Below are 17,860 nucleotides of genomic sequence, written 5' to 3'. Positions count from 1 at the left end.
ATAAGGTTTTCAATATAAACATTTAAATGTGATTTCGAAGTCGTTCTCTGTAAAATAGCAACTGTCCCCAATTTAATACCCTTTGATATACCCATGGTATTTACACCAACAAGAGTCAGTTATTGTTTTTGTATGATTTCTGACCATCAAAGCATTTTCCTTTACTTAAGATGGTCAAACTTGTTTTACAATAAGTTAAAATATGAACTCTTTCAGAGAGAAGTGCAAAAACAACTCTTGGAGAAACACGGATGTTGTAAAAAATCTACCTTTTAATAAAATATATCTTCAAAATCATTTCTGTCGTCATGAAAAAAAATCAATAAAGACTACAGACCTGTTTAAACTATGTGTAATATCTATCCACAGGTAAACTGATATTGCTGACACAGTACAGACTAAAGGAATGCATAGAAAAGGTGTGACTATTGCTTTCTTTAAGAAATGATTGAAATTGTGATTTTTGGTTTCTATTTCTATTTCAAGCATTTAAAGGTTTTAGGCCTCAGTTGTTTTTAATGGTAGAAAAAACAGTTTAACCTAAAACGAAAATATTTCTCTTTTCACTTCCTGTTTCTCATGCAATAAAAGAGGTGGATGGAGATAACTCTTCATGCACTCTAGTCGAACTCTTCTGAAGCCATGCAACGGCTTTGTGTGGAAAAAAAGCCTGATATTAAAGACATTCCCTTCTTAAATATCATTTATAATAGTGGTTCCCTTAAAGCATCCCAATAATTCTGCAGAGATATTTCATCTGGGATTGTGGTCCACAGGACAGTAAACATGACGTTCACATCTCTTCTGAATCCAGCGTGACGTTGAGTCTGAAGCTCACGGGGATGTGATCGGTCAAACCGGCCAACTGTGTCACGTATGTAAACTCTTCCACCTCCTGAACGACAACAAAGAGAGAAAAGCTTTTCAGTGGTCAACCTCTCATATAAAGTCTTGGAATTTATTAGTGTTTCTATCTAACAAAGCCTGTCGTGACATTATGTGAAAGAGAGAAACGAAACGCACTGTGGTACAGTGACTGGAGTCAGAAGCCTCTCGATACAGAAGGTAATCGATCCGACGGCCCACCCAGGGTTGACCAGGTTCAGGGTAATCCAGAGGAACACCTCTGAGGGGAACCGGTGGAGATATAAAATGTCTGCGCTGTTCTTCATTTTCCAGAGTTCTACAAACAAGACAAAACTCTGTTTCAGTTTCACCTGCTTCTTGGAAACACGTGGAAACAAGGCAGACCTGAAATCTTTAACGTTACCTCTGCAGGTTCTCCAGGGTCGCCACGTCCTCATGATAGAGCGTGGGCTGTTCCAACAGCGTTCCTGCACACAAAACCACATCAGCTGACCAACAGAAACACAACGCACGTGTTGGCGTTTTCAGCGCATTCAAATATGATGTCAAACAGGCAAATAAAGTGTAACTGCACCTATGACCCAGGGTTTCTCTTGACCCGCTCCAGCTCGACACGGATCTCTGTATTCTTCAAACACACCGTGTGATTGTTCCAGCCTGTCATCTTAAAAAACACAACACAAAACACACGGTCTTACATCTATACAATAATAGAGCTTTTCCTCTTGTTCAATATCTACTTCAGTATTTTTGTGTTTACTTGAAAATGATTTTAAAAAGGATGATTTTTTTCAATGAGAGAAACATTACTCAACAGCCGCTTTTGCCAAGTAGATGCAAAATGTTTAAAAAGGAGTCGAAAGCACTGAAGAATAAAAAGACTTCAATTCAATGCAAGAAGTATATACTGTAAAAAAAATCAGCTTAAAATAATCAAAGTGGCTTTTATTAAGTAAAGCAAAGAAATATTTTGAATCCTTTTCATTGTAATAACACATAGATTCACACTTTTCGTTTTATTTGCAATAATATGCACTGATCATAACTAGTTGAATGAACAATAACAGTGTTAAAATATTACATTACACTTCGTCGGTAAAATCAACGAAAACAAATATTGTGAACGTTGTTTGAAAACATACCAGGGGAGCAGTTGTCAAAGTTGAAGTCCCCACAAAGCACATCAAACATCACCATTTCATTGTCTTGTTTGGTCGTCGTTTGGAACTCACAAATCCATTTGGTCGACATGTTGAGCTGCTCGAAGCGTATCTCTCCATCCCCTGAATCAACGTTTGGAGACGTGGAGCATAAATGTCCAGCTTTACATGCCTTAAACTGTTCAAATCTGAAGGTTTTAGCATATAAACTGTCCATTTTTACACAATATAAGGGTTTGGGGTAAGATAATAACATGACTTGCCTTCAGGTGCGTGCAGGTGAGTGCAGTTGATATACCCGACCATTCTCTTCTCACCCTTCTGTAGCCCGATGTCCACCTTATAAAAGAACGACTTGTTTTAGCCACAATATTCACTGATTTTAAAACAAATTCATGCGATTTAAATACGTTTACAATTAAATAAGGCTGCACGATATTGAAGAAAAATTCAATATGTATAATGTTCAACATAAGTCTATAAAATGAACTGAAATTTGATTAAAATCAGGGATGTATCGATCCACTGTGAGCCGGCTGAGAATCGCTTTTAATATGTGACGATTCAAGCCGGTTGAGATGTTACTTGAATCGCAGTACGGGTTTTGAACAGCAGGGGCGCTGTGTTTACTGCTAACTTCGAAAACGTGGATATGCTGATGTTTCTTAAATGTAAAAAATCCTTAGTTTGTTTATTTTAAAAGAGATTTTTGGTATTAAATCATTTTTTATTTGTTTTGAAATTGCAGTTTAGTTTTGTTATTTGACATAAAATATATATTTTTATTTTACAAAGAAATGTGCAGCATTTGAGAAATCATAAAAGGGCAGTTGTTCATTTCTAATTTGTCTCAACTCATTTTGTAAAAATAAACCTTGAATGAATCGTACCGTGAGATCAGTATTGTGAATCTCTAATTAAAATATAATACTTTAAATTATAGAACAAACACACGTTTCATATTCTTGTTTGGAAAAGAGAGCATCATTACAATGTCTAAAACCAATCTGACAATATAACGGCAAACGGTTGCGATATAAGTTACATATTTCAATATGCACATTTGTAATATTTAAATATATTGTGTGAAAAAAAGAATGATAATGTGTGTCCAAATGAAATCAAAGTCAATATAAAACAATGATTTAACACCTTAACACACAGCAGGCCTTTAGCGGCGAGGGCGTCTTCTCCACAGCCGTTGGGAAAGCAGCGAAACTGAGCCTCCGTCACTGGATAGCGACTGGCCAGGAACAAACCGCTGTTAAAGAACTTAAAAGAAGAGCAAGTTCCTGCAGGATAGCAAGCGTACACGCCGACATCGTAGATCACGTGACCATAGAGCGGTCCGAGAGCCCGCATGAGCTTTTGAGCAGCCCTCTTATCAAACACCTCCTGAAGGCAAACGACATCCACGGAGGAGGGAAACAGAGAGGAGACGTCACTGTCCTTCAACAGCGTCCGTAAGGCTCGAGGAGGATGAACGTGCTGGTTGCAGTTCTGGTTGCAGTTGGGCACGGAAGGCTGCGGATGCTGCTTTAGGCCTCCGGGGTCATCCGATGATGTCACAGACGCTGCGTCTCCGTCGGGTTCCAGCCCCTCCGTCTGACTCGCGGCGACAGACTCCACGGCTCCGTACGAGCTCGCGGCGGCCTGAGGGAGCAAACTGTTGGAGGGGGTGAGCGTGCCACAGCTGCTGGGAGAATCCACAAAGATACGGATATGAGGGCGCGTCACGCCCTGGACGATAATGTGCCCGATGACCGCCGCGCGCCGCTGAGTTTGTCCGAGGTTGTTGAAGCGCGCTATGCCGTCGGGCAGCAGGCACAGGTTGGCCGTCACAAATCCAAAGCTGAGTTTACCGGTCTCTTCCCACCTGGCATTGCGGTTCTCCATGGCAACGGTTGGCACGTGCTGGCGGTACGAGAAAGGCCTACGTGCTGCCTGGAGCGGCGCCCATAGCACGAAGCCCAGGAGAGCGAACGGTGTGGAGATGACGAACAGGACGAGGAAGAGGAAGGAGCCGAAGACGACTTTCAGCGGGTGGAGGTAGCATTCGGCCTCGCGCCGCAGCCGCCGCTCCAGACTGGTGCTGATGCAGCCGGCGATGAGACGGTCCAGAAACCAGAAACATGGAAAGATCAGACCCCACCCTACAGCGTGCAGACCCTCCACGAATGCGTTGGGGAAAGGGGACTCTCTCAGAGACATGACACGAGCCGTCTTCTCATCTCATACCTCCTACAGATCCACATGAAACCTGCAGCGAACAAACATCAAATCAAAACCTGTCAACACATGCAATGGCTTTGTTTTAGATGTGATATTGGTACATTTGTGACCAGTTTCACACTAGTCGTTTACTGAGAGTGTACTTCAATCACAATCAGAAAGAGCTTTATTGCCAAGTGTGTTCGCACATACAAGGACTTTGTCTGGGTGACGGGAGCATGCAGTACACAGAAACAGCAGCAACAGTACACAGGGGATTTTAATAAGAAATAAAGAAATACAATACAATAAACATAAGATCAAGATATAGAGAGTAAAGCTACGTGTGTATGTAAATATGTACAAGTAAAACATAAGAATCGACTATTGTAGTACAAGGTATGAATATAATCGACAGAAAAAGTTGTATAAAAAATAGATAAAGTGTCCCTAAAATCAAAAATACGCTTTCAGAAGTAATAAAAAACCACGAGGACGTATACTAGTAGTTGTGGGCTCCAACGTTACTGCTATCACATTTAAAGTATACTCAATAACCTAAAAAGTGAGCCAATCTAGTGTCGAGTGGAACTGAAATAGTACACTTACAAGTATACTACTAATACATTCATTAATATTACCCCGATAGCACAGGTACGTCTGTAAGATGTCTGCTAAAGATCTGGAGCATCTGATAAACGTCTTTGAAAGGGCATTTTTACAACATTCTGAATCATGACGTCTAACAGACGTCTTCTAGAGGTCTATATGACATCTGACACGTTTCAGAGACGTATTGCAGATGAGCAAACAATCAGAAAATACGTCTTGCAGACATAGACGTCACCCAGATGTATGTGTGCTATCAGGGTAGTATACCTACTATTGAAAGTATCACTGTAAGCGCACTTAATAAAAGAAAACTGAAGTATACTTATTTTCTGAGAGGGCAGCTGCGGGACAAACACACACGTGTGTCATGACAACATCAATGCAAATCTATCTGACGCAGAACTCATTTACATCTGACAAAACCCTGTTCCAGATCTGCTCTGATAATGTTGATCTGGTTTATACTTCTGTGAAAGGCTTCCTCGCGTGTATAAAGCCTGTTTTACATGTTTGTCTGTCATTTCCTTTCACTAGACATCCACCCATACCTCAAACAGACCATTCCTTCATCAAACCCGTTTGGGATTCTTTCTTCTGCAGAAAATATTTTGAAGAACGTTGAACAACCCCATTGACTTCGTTGTATAAACACAAAACCACTGAGACATTTCTCAAAATATCGTCTTTTGTGTTCCACTGAAGAAAGACTTTACAACCCCACGAGGAGGAGGAGTACACGATTTTCTGGGTGAACTGTCTCTTTAAGAATTGCTGTTTTCTCAACGCAAATGTTGAGATTAGAGTCATTTACAGACAGTAGACGGAAAGATTGACGCACACCTCACCGTCTGTCCGCACGGTTTCCCACGCACGAGATCAGAACAGACGCGCACAGCAGGTCCGATCGCTCCATTTCTTGCACGAGACCAGAACGAGCACACGTTGTCAGTAACGCGTTTATCTGTTTTGAAATGTTACCGTTAGAAACACTGACCGGATACACAACACGTGTGCTGACGTCATCCATGCATCCGCGGCACAACGATGACGATTTTCATTATTATAAATATTCATCACCTCCGAGGTACAAAACGGCAGTTTTCCGTCTGACTAAACCGTGCGCGATCCCGTTCATCTACAGCCACGTGTCACTGGTGAACAGATCCCGGTTAGCAGCAGGGCGTATAGTGATGAACTTTACCTGTGTGTGTGTGTGTGTGTGTGTGTGCGTGCGTGCGTGCGTGCGTGCGTGTGTGTGTCAGCTCTTACCTGTTTAAATGATGACGTGTGTGATGTGATCGCAGCGTTTGCTCTGAACATGTGCACATGTCATTTGTCTTCTGTATCATGGCTCGTCCACGCGTTTATTGGTTCAGTGAAAATCGCGCATTGTGTTGTTTTTTCCTCAGTTACTGCTCGTGCAACCGCTGGAGGGACACGGGCACGCGTACAGTATATTAATGGGTCATGCGCGCTCCCGTTCACAAGCCCATCGCGTCATGTTCTGAGACTTCCTGGTTGCTTGGGGTTAAACATCACATCGTGAGATAACGACGAGATAATGCTGGTACATTTGACAAGAAAGAGGTTTATTCTCGTGTGCTGTTTTGAAACTAAACATAAATAAGCACTTAGTCTACTTTTAATGTACTTCTCAGAAAAACGCCGTTGTAAACTACTTGTGTACTCAAGGTTTTCTAGGCCTATACTTAAAAGTACACTTTAAGAAGTGGGTCAATTTCTATAAACAGTAATATACTGCTAGTAATATACTTGAATTCGGCATACTTAATCAAATTAACTTGAAGTTATGTTTATAAAGGATTAAGGATAATGTTGTATGATAATAGCCCAGAAATAATTAAACAATGCTTTTTAGCTCAAATATGTCTTTTTGTAATCTAAGTCTTTGTCTTTTCATTTTAAATGATATTATCAGCAGTGTTGGGTAAGTTACTCTGAAAAAGTAATTAATTACTAGTTACTAATGACATATTCAATAGTGTCATTAGATTACTGTACAAATTTCTCTCTCCAAAAAGTATTTCGTTACTTATTACTAATTACTTTCTATATCTTACATCAACCTTGATTAAGTGATTCAAGGACAGACATTTAACGGCTCATTTAATTCATTTAAATAAATAATATAAGCTACATAAAGTTTTCTTATTAACTGACCAAAGTGTTACAAATGTGAGAATTATACATTAAAGCATGGATTTTAAAGTTTGACTTTGAATTTTGATGTCAATTCCACTATTGCACTCACACATGTTACACAAAGTATTTTGTTTAATTACATCAGAAGTAATTAAATTACAGAAAAAATAAGAGTAATGCCCTACTTTACTTTTTCACGGGAAAAGTAATTAAATTACAGTAACTAATTACTTAGTAACTAGTTACACCCAACACTGATTATCAGTATAATATTTGAAGTAAAAACCTTTGCTGAAAAAATGTGAAAATGTGTGTATCAGTGGAATCAATCATAACCGTCTTAAATGAAGCACATTCTGTGTTTAATATTTCTATTAAACTAATATATCTCTGTGTGTCGTTGTGACAGATGTCATTTATAATCTTCATCTACCTTCTAGTCAGAGGATGCGTGGAGACCTGCGGTTAGACATGAGATAAGATGTAAAGCAGGTTTAGTCAAGACGTCTCATCCATGAGTCCACAAACACTCACTTTCAGTGCACTACACAATATGTTAATGGTCACTTACTGCTTATGGATATTTTTTGTCACATTTTGAGTAAACTCATCAAAACTAGAATAACACAAACATAACTTTAGGAATTGATTAAAAAAAATCCAAACATGAATGAAAACGTTTTGATCATTTTCAGTGTGGTCAGTCTTCTTTAACAGTAATAAAACCATGTTTTCTCAAAGACTTGTATTATTATTCTGTTCTATTATTCTAGACTATTGTGTCCAGATTACCTGCTGTGGTTTTTCTTGTGTTCTGCACACACGATCTAGACCGTCACTGGAAAACATACGAGAGGATTGGACGGTCCAGCCGGAAAGCAGTTTCACAGTAACCTCGTGGGATCTGCAGGCTTGAATCACATTTAATGAGTTTATTCAATTACCTGTTAAAGTTTCAAACATTTCAGTGTGTGACTATGAAGGAACAGCTGGGCAGATCTTCAGATGTCTGTGTGAATCCAGTCAATTTGTGGGTGAAGAACTTTTATGACGTTTTCTCAGCAGATCTTCACTGAAGTTTCTTTCATTTCACCGAATCTCTGGCCTAGATTATACTCGGTGAAGTAAACATTAGTAACATCAAAAGTATTTAGTAACATTAAAACATTAATGTTACTTATGATTTAGTAGCATTAAAACATTACAAGTATCTGCTAACATTAAAAGAACCCGTTCCATAAATTATTTTTGGGTTCAAGTGGGAATTATCGAGCAGGTGAAGGCAGCATATCTCATTCATCTCATCATTTCACAGTTTCTCAACCTCCATCCACAAGCAAGCGTTATTTTCATCACTCATTCATTGTACAACACAAATGATTTCACTCGTCTTTGAGAAAAAAACCTTTAATCCACCATAAAGTAATAATAATGTATAAAAACAACATATCAAGGATCTGTAATATAGAATAATGAATAAGCTCATGATTATACAAAATCAAATCACAATCATTAAAAATGCTAAATTATAATTCAATTAACAATCATCTTTGCACAACTGCAGGTAATAGATGCGTTGGAGAAAAAGACCAAAAACAGTCCAAAAAAAAAAGAAACAAAAGAAAATCCTGCACGTTACCAATTCTTGCAAAAGTATCAAAAACAGTACGTTATAATTCAAGAAAGCATGCAAATGCGTAAACGAGAGAATAAACATATAAACACTTAACTGTTAAAGATGAAGTGTGTACACTAATGTGTAGTATAATGCAATGTAAGTCGCTTTGGATAAAAGCATCCGCCAAATACGTAAATGTAAATGAAGTGTGTAATAAAACATCTAGAGGCCTAAGTGATGTTCAATATGAAACATAGACGTCTTCATCCTTTCTTCAAATATATTATTCAAGATGTTGTATGTGTGTTGTGTAGTTGAGAAGAATTTAAGAAGGTTTGGCAAAAGGGAACACACGAGGCGAGAATCAGGTGAGTGACCGCTGCAGTCAAAAACAAGAGAAAATCAACAAAATATTATTCATAATAAAACTACTGAATTTTAAAAAGTAAAAAAAAGGAATTTTATGCCTTTTTGTATTTTCAAACGAAACCCAGGTTTCCCAATACACGGTCATGTTTTGGCTTATTTTCAAAGGAATCCCTCATATTTTGACTACAGTATACGCAGAGACTGACCGTTGACACTAACCCATTAAACTCACAAAAATAATGCTATTTTAACTGCGAACTCTTCCCGCAATACGCAGAATGTATAAAAAGATGTAGATGATGTCCAGATAGAGGCTGAGTGTCGCGAAGATGTATTCCTCAGGATTCAGAGACACTTTCTTATTCCCAAGAAGCAGCTGTGTGTCTACAGCCAAGAACTGAAATGAAAGCGGGACGTTAATTGACTGACGTTTTCTATTTAACTTCTCTTCAAATCAAAAACACCGCTTTGAGACTCACGCAGGTGAAGAGCAGAGCGCCCAGAGCCGAGTAGATCAGATCCATAATCCTGCTGTAAAGGAAAATGCAGAGGATACCAAAGAAGAAGAACACGGTGGTGCACACGCAGAGCACGCCATAACAGGAAGTGAAGTCAAACCGGGTCTGTGATTGGACGAGACGGGATATTTATTACAAATCTCAGAACTTTAAGTAAAACTTCAGAGGAGCACAGAAGAAGATATTTTGAGAAATGTGTTCATGCAGTGGAAGTCAATGGGGTTCAGTGATGTTTGACTATCGACGTTCTTCAAAATATCTTCTTTTGTGTTCTGCAGAAGTCACACAGATTTAAATCAAACAGGTAACACTGACCTGAAGAGAGAAGACCATCACTGTACAGCAAACCAACCCTGTGATGCCGACAGCCATGATGACAATGTCTGTATCATAGAAGCTGGATATCACTCCTGTCATGTAGCTCATGGCCAGAGTCAACACGGTCTGAAATAAAGGAACGTCAGAAAAGGACGCCATGACTAAAATGTGTGGCGAGCGCTTCATCAGACTCACCAAAGCAATGAGATTCCACGGATGTTTTCGGCGAAACTGACTGCAGCACACGAGGATGAAGTACGGCACCAGGAAGACCAGATAACCGACCCAGTACGTCCAGGCGTTCACCTGCACGAAGAGTTTGACATGCGGCTCGAACGTGAAGACGGCCACCACGGCACAGGTGACCAACAGCTGCAGACTCAATACTGCAAACACCTGCGACACAAACACCCGCTGGGTCAAATACACGGTCAACATCTCAGATCTGGTTTCAAATACGACCTTCGCCTTTTTACATGCAGTCGTGTAGACATCATTTGCTCAATTTTCTCATTCCATGAGAATTCATAATGATCAGAGTCTCCATTTCTAATCCATGTGTTGCGTTAAAGAAACAGACACTGTCACTGGGTCATTTTAAAGTAAACCATTTGTTGTCTGCAATGAAGTACCTTTCGAATAAACAGCCTGCGCACGGTTTTGTCGTCCAGTCCTGAGGCGGCGAATTTCTCTGTGTCATAGTCTGGAGGCGGGTCCATCTGCACGGGCTCGATCACTGGACATTCATTTCACAAACACACCAGTCGTTCATTCACTTGAGATTTTATCATCGTCACACAACTCGGGGTTTGATTTCTCACCGTATGAAGCATGCGTGTAAGGAGCCGCTGGAGGATACGGTGTTTGTGGATATCCAGGACCGCTCTGGCCATACATGGGATTCCCAAAAGCAGTAGGTGGAGGATACGGCGGTGCGGAGGTCGGTACCCCAGCATCATAAGCGGGGGGCATCACAAACCCTATGGGCGGAGTCTGATCCGTGCTGATGTCATCTGCTGCTGGGTTCTCAAAGCGAGTGTAACCATCTCTGTTCTGTGCCATTTCTCGATTTCAGTTCTGTGAAATATAGAGTCAAATGGTCATTTTAATTAGCTAAAGTTTGTCCCAGCATTGATTTAAGGAAATAAAGAGAGATAAATGAGACTGGAAGAGTATGAAGGTGTAACGTGAATGTAGATTGGATTTGATAAGTTGATATTGAGATCTTCTATTGAAATCTAAAAAGGCTCTGAAACTTGTTAAAATAATAAAAGAATTAGATTTATTGGAAGAGAATGTACAGTATAGAGCCCTACTTAACTTTTTCTATTTTTTATTATATATTTTCTTTTTCTTTCAGAATATTTGTAATTTATTGGTTCTTGGTCTCTGTTTTTTTCTTTCTTCTTTATGTGCCTTGCTTAATAATTGTTTATGTACATTTATCTACGCCATTATAGACAAATATTATGTTCAATAACAACAAAAAACGGGAAAAAAATACTGCAGCACGCAGACGCGCAAAGATGATGACACGCGACTGAGGTAGGCTATGAAAACATGACGAAACTCCATTTCCCCTATTCTATTGATCTTAGCAGTAGAAATGCTTGCTATCTTGATAGATAAAAACAGCAACTTTGATACTCGAAGTATTTGGAAGACAGATTGGTATTAGTCAATTAGCTGATGATACAGTAATCTTTTTAAAGGACCAATTTCAAATCGACAAAACCATTCAACTAGTTAATCTCTTTTCCAAAGCATCAGGCCTACAATTAAACTTGAACAAGTGTGAATTACTTGCAATTCATGGCAGCGAACTAGACTAAAGAGTTAGTTCTAAACTAAACTAGACTAAAGAGAAATAATGAATAGTGTTTTAAAAACTCAATGGTTAAGATCGTTTCTTTGTAACACAAACTGCTTATGGTTTACGGTCTCTTCTTCAATATTTAGGAAAGTAGGTGGCTTGTAATTTTTGATTAGATGTGACTTTGATTTGTCCAAATTACCTCTTAAATTGTCTGCATTCCATCAACAAGTTCTCCTGTGTTTGAAATGAGCATTTTCTCACAACTTTAGTCCACACAAAACTTGTATTTGGAACAATCGTTTTATTTTGCACCATAACAAATCTTTATTTTATGAAATCTGCTTTCAATATAACATTTTTTCCCTATTGGACATGATGGACAACTATGGTAATGTACTCAATTACAATGATTTCTGTTTAAAACATGGATTTGTATGTCACCCTAAAGAATTTTATAATGTGGTTAAGGCCATACCAAAAAACATAGTATTACTACTAAAAGGGATTCTTTCACATTACTCTGTGACATTCTCTCTCCCATCTCCTTGTCTGGGTGAATTGTTTATTAGGGATGATAAATGTAACAAGAAAATTATTAGAAATGTCTTCATTGATAAACTTCATCCAAATAAACTTAAAAATAATAAATGATATATACCCATCTAAAGAATTTGTCCAATCAAAATTTGATGTTGGAGAAAACTCTTGTCAATTCTGTAAAATTGATATTGAAACTACTGAACATTGTTTTTACTGTCATTACTCAAAAGTTGTTTTGGACTCAATTGTGTAGTAAAATGTCATGTATAGTTACGTGTGTAAATCCCATTGATTACAAACAAATGAAGTTTGGTGTGCTTAAGAAAGATTGTTCACAACATTACTTGGTTAACTACCTTCTTGAAGTTGCTAAACACTTCATTCATAAATGCAGATTTCTGAACCCCCCCATCCTTTCCTCACTTTTCTAATGAACTGACATGTTTTGCTGCCTCTCTTGAAGCACTTTCAAATGTAAAAGCTACTAAAGTTGCCATATTTTTCAGTGAGCCGAGCATTTTACTATTTTTATTTCAATTTATTTATTTTTATTTTATCTTTTTTTTAATCTTTTCCGTTATTGCTATTCATGATTGTACACTTAATGTAAAAACTCATTGTTACATATTTGCGAATATGTCTGCCTTTGAGAATTGTAAATTGTTAATATTGTTTATTCAATGCCTTTTTGTATGTAAACTTGTTTATATGCTATTAATATTTTAAAAAAAACATGACGAAACTATGTTTGTTTGTTTATTTTTTTTTTTTGTTCTTCATTGCCCTTCATGATTGTACATTTAATGTAAAACATCACTGTTACATATTGCAATTGCAACTATGTCTGCCTTTGAGAATTTGTAATATTGTTTGTTCAATGGCTATTTTGTATGTACACTTGTTTATTTGCTATTAAAAAAAACATGACGAAACTAACGTAAGTTTCTAAATAATATCAATCATCATATTTTGATTCGGTCATTAATAGCCCTGTAGATCAAAATGTGTTTGTGCAAAGCAGGGAAATGAAAGGAGAGATGATGAGTTTGAGGGAGGTGAGACTTGACAAACAAACTGCACATCACCAGCCAGTCACGTCTCAGACATCAGAGGAAAATGTCTCAGGAAAACCTTTGTCAAGTCTGTAAAATTGCATGGTTGCTTAGAAAAACATTATATACTGTACTTTCAGAAATGAAATGAATATTTAATTTGCTAGCTCTAGTTTAGGTCATTAGGCCTATATAAAAGTAGGCAGTAACTATGGCTGAGATGTGCTCTTACAGGCAGTACAGTTGGTTAAAAAATGAACCAGCTTTGTTTTGGACTTGTTTTTTAAAGATAATTATGTTCTTTTTATTAGTTGGGGCCATTATTCATTGTTATTATTGTGTAATGAATGCAGAAGTTTGTTAAGTATGTGGTAGATACTTCAATATTTTTAAAGACATAAATGTTTACCTTCCCTAGTATTGTTAAACTGTAGGAAAGGAATGGTGGTCTAAGCAAGGGAAGTTTGTATAGGGCAATGTGTCGCAAGTGATAGAAAATGTATAGCGGGGGGGGACTCTTTTTCTGAGGAGAAATATCTGAGACACGCATGAGACTTCAGCAAAAAGTTTCCCTTTGCTCTAAGTGAATGCCTAGGAGAAATTACTAATATTAAAGAGAATTTGTCGTAGACTCGATAAAAAAGTAGCCTATCCCTGGCCACGTGCTATCAAAATCATTTAGCTATCACAAGGCATATCAATATTTCGTTGATTTCTTCCTCAGCTCTACTGTACAGAATAAAACCCAGTTTAACAGAACAATAGTCAATAAAACACGCCTTCGATACTCCTTGTTGTCGTCTGTCATTTGTCAAGAGTCTTGTGATATATCTGAGCTGTTAACTCACCGACCGTCCGTAGAAAGCTTCTCTGGAAAGATTTTGTTTGAGATTGAACTCCGTTTCAGTTTCAGGTCCTGTTGCAAGAAATAAATCGGTGTTTTCGTGAACACGCGTCACTTCCGACAGATCACGCGCGAATCAGCGGCACCTGCAGGCCGCACACTGTCACTGCACCCAATCACTCCGCATAAAACAAATGTTGTATTTAAATCAATTGTAATTCTTTCTAAAATCATCTATCTACCTCTCTGGGTAAAAGGACTAATGTTTATTGAAGAGGGGGGAAAGATTTGCGATGTCACATCCAACAGGTGTCAGTGTTTTCTCAGGTTCATTCTCATTTTATTCTGTTTTATTTGTGTTTGTAGCTCATGTTTATTTGTGCATCTTCTTTGGCCTGATACTATTCAACAAAAGCACAGATAAATTATAATACAACTCTCTTCTTCGATTAAATAATTTGTCTTTATATACATATACATATCATAATGTAATGTTTTCCTATTTTAATTCAGAGGTGACTGAAACACATACAGTGTGATGCTACAAGCACAGACATCTGTGACAAACTTACTTTGAACCATAAACAAAACACAAATGATAACATTATATCAGTGGTTCTCAAACTGGGGGCCGTGGCCTCCGGGGGGGCCCCAAGATGGTTCCAGGGGAACCACAGATTTTGTGGCATTTTAGAAATATAGAAATTTATCATAAATTTTGTGCAATCAAACATCAGAAAAACGACGCCACCAACCAAAAGAATTGATGTTTTAGCATTGTTTAACTGAATATTTTCTTGGTTTAATTAAAATTTTAAGTTTAAGATTATAAGTCTTTATTTGGGGGGCCGCAAAGCAATGCACTCTACACAAACGGAGGCCCCGTTTACAACAAAAAAGTTTGAGAACCACTGCATTATAAAACACACAATGACTAACACCAGAAAATGAGCATTGAAAGAAACAAACACATGACTCCACACAACAAATTGTGCTAAAACATATTAATAACCTTTTAATAACACTGAAAATGAAAAAACTTTTATTTAAATACATGTTATGTACGGAGTAAGAAATATGCCAAAGGGAGAAAAAGACATTTTAGAGCAATTATTACTAGAAGGCTAAAATAAAAAGAATGAATGTTGACAAATATGAAATATTTCCTAATCTTTCAAAGTTTCACGTTTAGTATCTCCATCAAAATTCCAAGTATACTAATAGCGCACTTGAACAAACTTCTTTTCTTTAAGGGAAAGAGGTTGAATTTCATTTCAAAAGGCATGCTGTGTCATTCTAACTGTTGAGTCGTGTGTTTGTATTATTTGACAGACGCACCGGTGATCCTGCGTGACTCCTCCTGCGAGTGGGACGGGTCTCTGCTGTCATGCGTCTGTGTCGTGGACTCAAACCCTCGTCCGGCCGTCACCTGGAGTGTGAACAGCAGTCACCTGCCCGACAGCTACAACGTTTCTTATTCATATTCCAACTTCATATTGACGTCGACTCTCAGAGGGATGTCTGACCCCGGGCTGCCCGTGGAATGTTACGTCATCAACTCTCTGGGCAACCACTCCCGGCTCCTGTTTGAGTCTCCGAACGGTCAACAGAAATCAATCCATGTTTCTTTAACATCCACTTTGACATTGACAGAGGTGATTTACTCATCCTCCTCGTGTTTTGTGACAGGTGGTGTGTTATGGCCTCTGATAGCGTCAGCAGCATCTGTTGTGTTTCTTCTCCTGTGTCTTCTGATGTTCTTCTGCTGTTTCAGGACAAACAGACCGTAAGCGTCTTCTCACTCATGCTCTGACTGTTCAAAGTGTCAATAACGTCTGAGCTTAATTCTCACGTCACAGGACATACAGACCTCCTGCCATCCATGCGGAGAATCTGGCCATCTATCGGGAGCGCGCGCCGCTCTACGTCAACTGCAGTGAAGTCACCAACATCTACACCAACGGCAGTTATCAGCTCATCTATCAGAACGACACGCCCATCTTCATACGGACTACACAGGTAGAAACACTTTCAAAGAGTCCCATCAAACTTTAGAAACAATGCAGAGTGAATCATTGATGTCAAACTGTTTCAGACACATAAGAGACAAAGACGAGCAGCGAGACGACAGCGAGCACAGAAAGAGATTGTGATGTCAGCAGATTCAGACACGGCCGTCTATGTGGAGGTCATCTGACTTCACATGAACACATGCACACGTGACAGAATGAAACCTCTCAACACGTTTCATTCTTACCATGATGTCATGTTTCATTTCTGTAACGTTCAAGAAACAGAATCAAAGCAAATGTTGCCGTCATGTCAGCTGCGGCGTGAAGAAAGTACAGCAGTGTATGAAAAGAAAACGAATCAAACCCATTTCTGTTCAATACTCTGTCAGTAAAGAATCTTCATGAAAGATCAAAAAACACCATTTGTCTATCAATGTCTCTACAAAGAGTCAAATGTGAGGACGACACTTCTTAAGATGATAATATTATAAATCAGTGGATATGTGCACATTTTACTAAAGTACTCCACAGTGTTTTTCATGTATACCGTACAACTAACACAAACCTATTCATGTCCTTTCAAATCACATGTTCAAATGTCCTAAATGACAACAACAAAATTATTTCACTTCACTACGGTCTGAATTCATGACCCATTCAAACCTTCTCAAGAGATGGACGAGCATCAGAAGTCTCTTTCACTTCATCTGAAGACATCAGTACTTCATGAAGAGAAACTCTATCAAAGATATCATTGGACACTAGGAGACACTGAGTGGATTAGAAGGATGAAAGACGTTCATGTTTTGAGTGTTGTTAATGTGGAGTATTTATTCATCGTCATAAATCCTCAGGCGGGATGATTAATCCTCATCTGCTTCACCTCCTGTGTTAGCCGCATTGATGCGTTGCCGCCCTTCCACCACGGCGAGGTACAGGTAGGGCTTTGGAAGGGGAGGGGGTTAAGGTATAAAAATAGCTCAATTAAGGTATAAAAATATTATAAAAGGGAAGGTACAGGTAGGGCTTTGGAAGGGGAGGGGGTTAAGGTATAAAAATAGCTCAATTAAGGTATAAAAATATTATAAAAGGGAACTAGTTTAAGAAGGTAAAGTACTAGTGAAGTATATTATATAAAGAAATGATATAAATACAGTAGAACTGTTAGATGAGACATTTATAAATGATTGTATTGTGTCGGTCAGAAGTCTGTAGTGTGATTTGTTATAATAATGTTCTTGACTTACTACTAAAGGATTTTCATCCGAGATGTCGTCCAGCTGAACGCTGAAGAGCTGGATGTTTTCATCGCCGTCAGCAGAAAACAACTGTTTGACTTCGTCTTCAGACATATTGCTGAACCCATGGATCTCTTTACATCCATTACGATCACCCTTAGCAACCAGGAAAAGCTGAGCTGCCATCTGTAAAAGACAGAAGAGTCTCCATGAAATAAAAAATATTTTTTTAGGATTAAAAGAACTGCACTGAAGCCTGTGTTTCCAATCTAATAATGTAAATCTACATTAATGTGCTAATCTTACCACGAGACTGTCGACGGCCTGATCTTCACTGAGGTCCTCGTAGCATTCGTAGAACACCTCAGTCTCGCTCTCTTCAGGGAGGTCCGATTCATCATATGATGACAGCTGATCTACTGCCTATAAAAGAGCCAATCAGAATGTGAGAGAATGATATTAAGATAAATGCTGGTATCTCGTGTCAGATCTAGACATTGTGTGCAGCGGCAGAGGACAGAC

General features: G+C 38.5%; 3 protein-coding genes across 6 annotated transcripts in view; all 3 read right to left on the bottom strand.

Annotated features, from left to right (window-relative positions):
• Nucleotides 1–252: 252 nt before the first annotated feature.
• smpd5 (sphingomyelin phosphodiesterase 5) lies at nt 253–6,620 on the bottom strand. Of its 3 annotated transcripts, none has more exons than XM_057340254.1 (8): nt 6,120–6,620; nt 3,180–4,287; nt 2,291–2,366; nt 2,010–2,150; nt 1,442–1,531; nt 1,271–1,334; nt 1,024–1,183; nt 253–895 (listed from the first exon to the last, which is right to left on the bottom strand). In XM_057340254.1, exons 2-8 carry the CDS (start codon nt 4,236–4,238, stop codon nt 794–796), a joined length of 1,692 nt encoding a protein of 563 aa, XP_057196237.1. In that variant the 5' UTR covers nt 4,239–4,287; nt 6,120–6,620; the 3' UTR covers nt 253–793. The 3 variants fall into 3 exon arrangements, with proteins under 3 accessions (XP_057196237.1, XP_057196239.1, XP_057196238.1); XM_057340256.1 differs by lacking the exon at nt 6,120–6,620 and adding an exon at nt 5,691–5,902; XM_057340255.1 differs by lacking the exon at nt 6,120–6,620 and adding an exon at nt 5,696–5,902.
• Nucleotides 6,621–8,410: 1,790 nt separating this feature from the next.
• On the bottom strand, nt 8,411–15,542 carry grinab (glutamate receptor, ionotropic, N-methyl D-aspartate-associated protein 1b (glutamate binding)). Of its 2 annotated transcripts, none has more exons than XM_057340805.1 (7): nt 15,427–15,542; nt 10,658–10,913; nt 10,469–10,572; nt 10,032–10,232; nt 9,834–9,962; nt 9,480–9,623; nt 8,411–9,397 (listed from the first exon to the last, which is right to left on the bottom strand). In XM_057340805.1, the coding sequence occupies exons 2-7, from the start codon at nt 10,896–10,898 to the stop codon at nt 9,248–9,250; spliced, it is 969 nt and encodes a 322-aa protein (XP_057196788.1). In that variant the 5' UTR covers nt 10,899–10,913; nt 15,427–15,542; the 3' UTR covers nt 8,411–9,247. The 2 variants fall into 2 exon arrangements, with proteins under 2 accessions (XP_057196788.1, XP_057196787.1); XM_057340804.1 differs by lacking the exon at nt 15,427–15,542 and adding an exon at nt 14,093–14,226.
• Nucleotides 15,543–16,963: 1,421 nt separating this feature from the next.
• Nucleotides 16,964–17,860, bottom strand: part of LOC130557692 (uncharacterized) — a 6,249-nt gene continuing 5,352 nt past the window's right edge. The window contains exons 4-6 of the mRNA XM_057339682.1: nt 17,645–17,761; nt 17,276–17,524; nt 16,964–17,044 (exon numbers count right to left, since the gene is read on the bottom strand). Of these exons, the coding sequence (XP_057195665.1) occupies nt 16,964–17,044; nt 17,276–17,524; nt 17,645–17,761 (447 nt within the window). The remainder of the gene's footprint in view (nt 17,045–17,275; nt 17,525–17,644; nt 17,762–17,860) is intronic.

Source organism: Triplophysa rosa, linkage group LG8, assembly GCF_024868665.1.
Source record: "Triplophysa rosa linkage group LG8, Trosa_1v2, whole genome shotgun sequence".
Lineage (NCBI taxonomy): Eukaryota > Metazoa > Chordata > Actinopteri > Cypriniformes > Nemacheilidae > Triplophysa > Triplophysa rosa.
The sequence above is the reverse complement of the archived record's forward strand: the minus strand, read 5'-3'. Positions and strand labels throughout refer to the sequence as shown.

Coding starts and splice junctions, on each gene's coding strand:
- smpd5 (XM_057340254.1), bottom strand. CDS start 4,238: ATGTCTCTGAGAGAGTCCCCTTTCCCCAACGCATTCGTGGAGGGTCTG. Junction 1,335..1,441: donor AGAGAAACCCTGGGTCATAG/GTGCAGTTACAC, acceptor TTTTGTGTGCAG/GAACGCTGTTGGAACAGCCC. Junction 896..1,023: donor ACTCCAGTCACTGTACCACA/GTGCGTTTCGTT, acceptor GTTGTCGTTCAG/GAGGTGGAAGAGTTTACATA.
- grinab (XM_057340805.1), bottom strand. CDS start 10,898: ATGGCACAGAACAGAGATGGTTACACTCGCTTTGAGAACCCAGCAGCA. Junction 9,624..9,833: donor TGATGGTCTTCTCTCTTCAG/GTCAGTGTTACC, acceptor GTCCAATCACAG/ACCCGGTTTGACTTCACTTC. Junction 9,398..9,479: donor GCGCTCTGCTCTTCACCTGC/GTGAGTCTCAAA, acceptor CTTTCATTTCAG/TTCTTGGCTGTAGACACACA.